General features: G+C 37.7%; 2 protein-coding genes across 2 annotated transcripts; one reads left to right on the top strand and one right to left on the bottom strand.

The window, feature by feature from the left end:
• The first annotated feature begins 275 nt into the window (after positions 1–275).
• LOC143466204 (uncharacterized) lies at positions 276–2561 on the top strand. The gene is made up of 7 exons (XM_076964841.1): positions 276–584; positions 930–1084; positions 1153–1214; positions 1298–1433; positions 1632–1928; positions 2093–2253; positions 2409–2561. Exons 1-7 carry the CDS (start codon positions 276–278, stop codon positions 2543–2545), a joined length of 1257 nt encoding a protein of 418 aa, XP_076820956.1. The 3' UTR covers positions 2546–2561.
• Positions 2562–2704: 143 nt separating this feature from the next.
• Positions 2705–7731, bottom strand: LOC143465616 (speckle-type POZ protein B-like). The gene is made up of 8 exons (XM_076964005.1): positions 7534–7731; positions 7078–7199; positions 6336–6487; positions 5475–5602; positions 5131–5308; positions 4292–4470; positions 4052–4194; positions 2705–3457 (listed from the first exon to the last, which is right to left on the bottom strand). Exons 1-8 carry the CDS (start codon positions 7642–7644, stop codon positions 3310–3312), a joined length of 1161 nt encoding a protein of 386 aa, XP_076820120.1. The 5' UTR covers positions 7645–7731; the 3' UTR covers positions 2705–3309.
• Between the last annotated feature and the right edge of the window lie 768 nt (positions 7732–8499).

The following is an 8499-nucleotide window of genomic DNA, read 5'->3' as shown; positions in this document are numbered from 1 at the left end:
TAACAAAGAAAATTATTTGTGACCAAAACAAATAGTAATTTACAAAGTATCACGATTATGAAAAATAAATGATCAAAATAATGATTGCAAAGTGATTTAGTGAAATGAATTTACGGGCAATCAAAAGGCAGAGCCGTAGTCCAATTTCAAGTCCATGTCTTTAAACTGCTTAAACAATGTCTTGCCTATTAAACGTGAACACCTTCATTTATGTCATCATAATGCAGCAGTTTAACCCATTCTAGAACGTAGTTGTCGTGTTTATTTTAAATAAAATGAAAACTGCAAGCGTTTTACAGCAACGCCAATTTCCGATTAAACAGGTTTTATTTGATTTACTGCATACACAGAAGTTGTTTTGGTCGTCTTTACGAAGCGTTCTTGACTGTCCTGCATTTCGATCTTTACAGTGGTCTGCAGATGGACGACATGTCTGCTTAAATAGGGCCTGTTTATCGCCGGAACTGGGATGCTACCTTAGCTTAAATGAGCTAAAATTTAATGACTGCTATAACTGGCTTATCTCTTTGTTTTTACAACACAATTTTTGTGTACTTTCCGATGATTATGGCAACTGCCATCAGGTAGGAACTTTCCGGAAATGTTTTATGTAAACGAATTAAGATGAGTCAAGCCGGTAACTACCTTGGGGCAAGAGTTTTCTGGAGAGGATGAACAACAACTACTACAAAGACGTTACCTATGAATCTGCTAAACTTATTCTCTGCAGGAGACCCGTGCCCCACCTAGTTACCCACCCCGTGCCCTGGGCCTGCCTTAAGCATATCTAGAGTAGGTACAACCAGAAAATTTACGACTTAACTAGGCTTAGACGAGCGAAAGTAAACAACTGGAACAGTTACAGTAAGATGTTCGGTATGAGATGCCGGTACAGCGGTGTATTACGTTGCCTACCACCACATTTTTAGATCAAATTCTATTACCATGCAAACTTCTTCCGGGATTACTTGCACCAACCTCAGGCACACCCATCATGTCATCACTATAACCCTACTAACTTCAGCCCAGCTGCATCAGGTTCTGCGTCTTTGATCAACAGTTCGAGCTCGCTGATTTCATGGTGGTACTTTCATCAACTACTTTATTCTCGAATTGCTAATAACGTAATTATACTAAAAGACACTTTTTTAGTCTACCGGCAAACGAAGCAAGTCAACGCCTCTTCAAAACCGGAGGACAGACGAATTTTCCTCGTGAGTGTCGCAAACAGTGTCCTCGTGTTGTTTTTATAATAACTGGCCACACCATTGACATTGCGAGTGGAACCTTTTTTCAGAGTATTTACCTTGGTCTACCCCAGAAATCAACGTTCCAACCTCAAATTACTTTACCCGGAGGACGGTGGAATTGTGGGAAGATGTTCGTGTAGTCCCACTATCATTTTTATGTCCTTCGAGCTGGGAAAAGGAACGGTAAGTCTTCTAGACAGCAGCGAACCTTTTACAAATACAGTATTGTGCAACACAATTATCGGCCATGGATGCTTTCATATTGATAAATTTATCACCTTTCGTTGTATAAAACCAGAAGCCTCAACTTTAACGCGTCTCGGTTAGCTCCTGGGAGCAGTAGGCTAGGCTAAAGAGTAAAATGGACTCATATCTTTGCAGAAATGAGTCTCAGCGGATTGACGATTTGTCTTCCGAGACCGAAGATTCAACAGATGCAAGCCGGGTGGAGTCGCACCACGATTGCGATCGAGTTGAAGACGAACATTCCGAAGATGAAGAAGACGCGCTGCCTTCAGACGAGTCAATGACGTCACAGCGACAAATGCTAGATCAATTCTTTGACCCGCGCAATAAAAAAAAGAAAATCGTGACGTCGTGGTTTAAAAATCGTCGGATTAATGATCGCGCGGGAAACGAGGCCTGGAGGTCCGCAGTTCTCATATCGAGCAAACAAAGGTATCTGATTATTATCAATGGCAAAATAAGTGGTTGGATGGTGTAATGTTAGAGACATGCGAAATACCTGTAAACTCTAAATTTCTGCGGAGTCAATGCTTGATGTAATCGATTTTTTTAGCTTAACAATATCTAAATTTGATAAAGTATTCGTTGAAATTCAGGAAAAGAAAACAAGCAAAACCGCCGAAGCCATCGAAGCTCATAGATCCAGCCATTGTAGAAAACATTGCGTTGGTGAAGACTTTTGGTGAAGCGTACACTAAATGGAGGGAAAAACGTATAAAGATGAAAGATGCTGCAATAAGCAAACAAGGACGGGCAAGTAAGTGAAGGGTTGTCTTTCAACGATGCTTTCAATTAAAACAGTAATTCAAAGCATAAATAAGAGCAAGGTATTAAACAGGTATGTTAGGTGTATTACAAATGTACAAAATACGGTTAAAATATGCGCACATTGATGCGTTCGCTCGTTTGCAGGCAGCAGCAAAGAGCATCAATCACTACAGAAACTTAATTACTCTTCCCTGTATAGCACTAACACTGCTCAAGAAATCCTAGAAGCAAGTCGGCAATCGATACATATCGAAAATGCGGTGAAAAGCATTGAACTGTGATTGGGTGTTTTAGTATTTATCCAAATCTATTTATTGTTCTACTGTATATTCATTATTCCTGCTACACTTCTTTCCTTTTCTATATTTTGCCACCATTTATTTCAATTCGTGGCCTAATTTTATAATATACCATAGCCTATTACAACAAACAGCATCGTATACGCTGACCTAATCTTTTGATAAAGACAAGAGCCGTTTGTGACGAAGTTCAAAACGACACACAAGGCAAAGGTCAATACGGGTTAATACAAGTTCAAACGCACAGTTACTAAAAATGTAAAACAAAACAATTTCATTGAAAGCGAAAACGGCAAATCAAAACAAAAGTTTCAAGCGTAACCAGTCCATATGACAATATTTAGGAGTCATTTCCCCAGCAATATAACCCGTTTCTACGGTACCCGACCATAATACAAGTTTTAATCCAATAAACACAGGAAAAGGATAAAAGTGCAAGCTAATGAACCAAGCAATCGTTAAGACAACCGGACAAGGCGCGTATATTGTATATTTCAAAGCGTGCAAATGTCTCTGTCGGCAAATGCTGAAATAATATTTGCTATTCATCATTATCAATGTAAACTTCGTTAAGTTTCAAATACTGTGCTCGAAGACTAAAACAGCCGGAAGTAGGAGTCCCAGAATGGTAGTAAAAAAGTTTCTTCATGCGTTAATCAACACCAGCTCCCGCCAACCCTTCCAAGGTTCTCTGCTCGGGCACGAACACAACTTAATACATTTGCGTTACGACGAGATTACCGCCGTCAGTTGGATGATTTCAATCGCTTCCGAGGAGGGCCACTGGGTGGCGTCTGGATGGCTGCGAGTGCACGAAACGCCTCAGCAACAAGAGTTGGGTGTGATGTTACCATGTAAGTGAAACCACCCGTCTCCATGACATCAAGGGCGTGACTGAAACAGGTAAGCAGGTTTATAAGTGTACCAAGGTAGTAAAATATGGGGCAACACTATCGGTTCAATGTGAAAATTATCGAAGAAAAATTATGATTGTTTACTGATCACAAGTGGGCAGTCGACATGTACTTTAGAAGTACCATACTTGGTAAAAAAAAGTATCGGACTATCGGTATTCAATAAAGTAGTTCAACGCTTAGTTTCTGTACCAGTATTTTTGTATTTACAGATTTTGCTACAAGTGCAATTTTTGTCCCTATTATAGCCAGCTACAGACTACTCCCTGGAGGTCAAAACATGTGTGGCCTCAATCTTTGTAACTTTATTAATAGCAAACGCTAAAAGTTGGGTTTAAGGTTTAATTAAAGTGCATTTTTGAAAAATACAATTCTCAAACCCTTGAAATAACTATTAAATATTTATTATGGTAAATTGGTACTAAAGTACTGCGGTAATGTCCATCTATGTTAGTAATTACCTTTATAGAACGATTGCAATGTCAGCGTAAAATAATAAGTTAACGTTGTACCCAATGCAATGTGCATATTAGGGCGATTTCACACCACACAAAAGAAAACCAACAGTACTAACTTGTTGATGAAGTCTATTGCCATGGATTTAAGTTGGGATGCGTTGTGAAGGTCAGCAAGGATAAGTGTTTCTGCCACATTCTCAACAGATAAGTTTGAACAAAGTGACTCCTCGCACATTACTTTCAGTCGATCCAACGCATACTGATCATGGAAATTAGTAAATAAACCAGACCAGTTAGTGGATGCATTTGCAGGGGATACTAACCAGCTAAGAAAAGCTAAAGTACATAAAACTAACCTTGTCAGCAGCTGCTAGCAACTGGGAAGCCATCTGGTCAAGGTCGGGTGATTTCCCCGTATAGAGAAAAGTTAGCATCGATTTAAATACATCTTGAGTAATGTCTGATATTTCAACTCTATTGAACTTGCTTTCTTCCATTTCATGTTCAAACATGGCTCGAAAAACAGGTGATCTTGCTAATATAATTCAAAGAAAAATTTGAGTTAAACAAGTTTCAGCATGTTTAACATTCTACTTTTCTTTTTTACCACATATCCACAAAACTATGTTTACTGGCACAACTGTGGTTTTCAACTTTCATCAGCCAGAAACAAACAACCCTCTACATGTCTCCCTTTGTCTTATTTTGAAACGAATATGTGGTATCAGCACATGTTATATGCAAAGTCAAGGCTAATCTGGTGAAATAGGGGGTCTTATCATAAACAGTTGTGAGCAATATGAAAAAATAATATACCACTACCTTGTCTCTGTACATTTAATATAAAGTTAGCAGCCTTGGAGAGCAATTATACCGATTCAGTTTCTGAGTTTGCTAGATAGGGATGCTAAACTATAGTTGCAATGTCCTTGGATAAGGCGTTTAAAGCACAAGCCCTTTTCAGTATTGCTGGAAAACAGGTGCAAATTTGTATAAGACCACAAAGATACTAAAAAATCATATAAAAAAAGTCTAAATTGGAAAATGCAGTAATAACAATGGAAAAACGAAAAGTTCAGTAACTGGGGATCAACAAGTAAGTAACCACCAAAGAATTCAATTTGTGCAAAAGATTTCTCAGTGCAAGGATATACCGACACCATACCAAAGTAAGTCATATTGATAATTGAAATACCTGCTACAATAGCTTTGTGTGCTTTATATTCCTTGCCTTTGACAGAGAATGTGCAATCAGTGAAATGTGATTCCTCAAGGAGAGATTCCAGGTCTTTTGACAATTTGCAGTCTGGGACTTTGAGTTGCATCATATTTGACTGGCCAGAAATATTGACAGATTCTTGCACCACGCTCACCTGTGAGAGGAGTAATGCTAGCAAAAGAACTCATGTTTGCTCTGATTAAATAAAATATGACTAAAAGGATGCCTCGTCTATTCTAGGTAGGAAAATTCCCACTTCACATTTTACGATGTTGATGAGCGATTACAATAGGACATTAAGAAAAATAAGAAGAAAATACCTCACAAAACAATGTTAGTTTATCATCTGGCAGCAGACCGTTGGTTTCATCCATCAAGAAATCACGTCTTATAAATTTTTTAAATCCCCAGTCCTTGCCTTGAACAAACCTGTAGGCTCGTTGACTTTCTGCAATTTTATATTAAACACATTCATACGATGTGGAAAAAGCAACAATGGCAATAATGTGAAAGTAATACCAGTGTGAGAAAATTCAATGCTACATGACAACCCAGAGCATACAATGAGACTTTCCACAAATGATAAATGCTATTCCGCTTAAATATTAATCAACAAAGCACTTGTCTTGTGCATTATAAATATTGCAAAAAAATATGCAATACAATATTATAAAACAGTACACATGTTGTCATTATTTCACTTCCTTGGTTTAAAATCAACTTGCTCTTTTAACTACTTTTAATATTATATAGGCCTATTTCAGGCTTTGTATGCATGTGCACATCTTTCAAAATGGTAGAGGTATTATTTTACAAAACTGCTTTGAAGTAGGAAATTTTAGAAATTGCACAATATCAGCTGAAATCCTTAATTTTGCCTGTTCCAGCAACTTTGCAACTCTAACCAAAACTGTGTTAGCATAAACTGCAATGACCTAAGGGAAACTACCACATTTAAAAGCATGAAGCAACGACTGCTCAGAGAGTGCCAACTATTGTAGTAAAATTATAGTTCTATTCAGCCTTGGCTAAATGACCATGAGCCTTTGTTGTTGTTGGATGTCTGTGGCCTTCTACGTCAGTGGTTCTCAACCAGTGACAAATATTGAAATTATTAAGAATATATATTGTATACATTTTATATGAGAAATTATTGAATGCATTGTTGAGGTTTCACTCACCCATAGCTTTAGTTTCTTCACGTTTGCTATTCAATATCGAAAACTTGAATTTTGCACGAACTTCACTCTTATGGCAGGAAACAAGGAGAAGGTAAAGTGATAAATAATCCTTCGATTCTTCATCTAGACCTTTGGGATTGACTCGCAAACACCTAGCAGTTAGCAAATGTTCCGTTGAATAAAACATAGGTTGTAAAAGTTATGCGTTCAATGTGAAATACCCCGTGAATGAAATGCAGTTTGTATATGCAGTGAGACCTTGTTAATCCGGACCACTTTGCTTCGTCATAAAATGTCGGTTTAGTGGGGGTATCCGGATTATCGGAAAGCGAAAAATCAATCAATCAATCTTGCAAATGCAGTATGCACCTTACTCCAATTCAGAGTGACGAGTTTATTATGACATTACCCACATTATTATGCGTAGATAATCGGCTATTGTTTTCGTCAACTATTTACTGTATCTAGGACAATCGTCAATCATTTTCGCTTCACTCTTAATAATCCGGTTTATCGGATTTTTTTGCTATTGATTTAGCACATTTGTTCCAAAACTTTTGTGTCAGAGTCGGACAGTAGGGTTTCCGGATTTAAGGGGTAAAATGCATAGGAAGAAATCCGTTCCCGGCAGTTTTGTGTCGGATAGCAGGGATTCCGGTTTTTCGGATTAACGAGGGGTCACTGTATACAGAAATAAAAGGAAACTAAAAATAAAGGGTAAAAAGTTGGGTACTTAACAAACCATTTCATTTTGTCATTTGCATCAGACGAAAATGTGGAGCTTCTCAACACCTCACCCATCTCTTCGCGACAAAAACTGAAGTTATTTATCGTCCACATGTAAGAAAACTTAACAACTTTAACCTGAAAATCATTTTGCAAGATTAAAATATTGTGTGAGTAACACACTATGCTTTTTAAAAAATGACCTAGCCCACAAAAGTAGCGAAATAAGAAAATGTACAAATGTTTTCACAAATATCCAAGGTAAATGGAGTTTTGATAATTAGTTTTTAGGAATGATATGTAAATATATATACACACACATATATAATTCTGTAAGTATATATATAGATATATATATATATGGCTAATTTCGAAACAGAAAATATTTAACATATGCAGACAATGATTGAACTCACAATCACCCCATATATACACTTTGTAACAAAATGGTTAAAACAACAGAGTGACGCACTTGGGTATAACACCAATTCTCAGCGACAGGAGTTCCCATCATCTCACTCGGAGGGGTAGGACTACTCGACCGGGATGATGAAGCTTCAGTTACATGAGAGTTGGCAAGCATTTCGACGCACAATTAAAACAACTAACCTCACTTAAGCTAAAAAGACACTGGTGGCTGTACATTGCACCTAAGTTTGAGAGAAAGATAAATAAAATGGCCAGCGCATATAGCATAAAAACTTGTTTCTATATCTGCCTGACAACAGTAAAAAGGGTGAAATATTTCGGACTGATATTTAGGGTTACCAACCGTTTTTATTTCAAAGGACTGTATTCTACATTGTCCTCATTAAACTACGAAATATCTTTTACGTGAAAATCGTGATCCCCATATTATTGAAATTTCAATTGCTCTCAAAGGGTGTTCGTGGAGTGTGAGTATTATGTTGTTAACTTTAAATATTGTTTCTTCCCTATGCCTTAACTCAGGGAGGTCCAAACCCTGGCACGCAGGCCGCACGTGGCCAACGGACAGATTTTGTACGACCCGTTGGTATGCTGTGTTTTCCCGTTTACAGGAAAATACAGCTGCATTTTATTTAAATAGGTTGCATTAGCCACAGCACGAGATAAGTCGCACATAATTGAACTGTGAGCCAATATGCGATTATTATGGGGTGATAATGCCTTTTTTCAGTTAATGTCACAGCATTGTGTGGCGATACATACATGAAATGACTTTATGTTTCGAACACCGTCGTAAACAAGTATAGATAGTATCAAGGAGTGCGTTATTAGTGGTGCAGTGAAGCATCAAATCGATTAGAACAGTAAACTCAGTCATTTGCTAACATTGGACTTTCCCCTATTTGCACCCCGCAGTGTTCTCCTCAAATGCAGTTTTGGACCACACTGCATCAACTTACAAGGCAAAATTTAAATTAATCAGGAAGTCAAGCCTATCTTAGAAGTTGCT

This window comes from Clavelina lepadiformis, chromosome 7 (genome assembly GCF_947623445.1).
Source record: "Clavelina lepadiformis chromosome 7, kaClaLepa1.1, whole genome shotgun sequence".
NCBI classification, from domain to species: domain Eukaryota; kingdom Metazoa; phylum Chordata; class Ascidiacea; order Aplousobranchia; family Clavelinidae; genus Clavelina; species Clavelina lepadiformis.
This window is presented reverse-complemented; position numbering and strand designations above follow the sequence as displayed.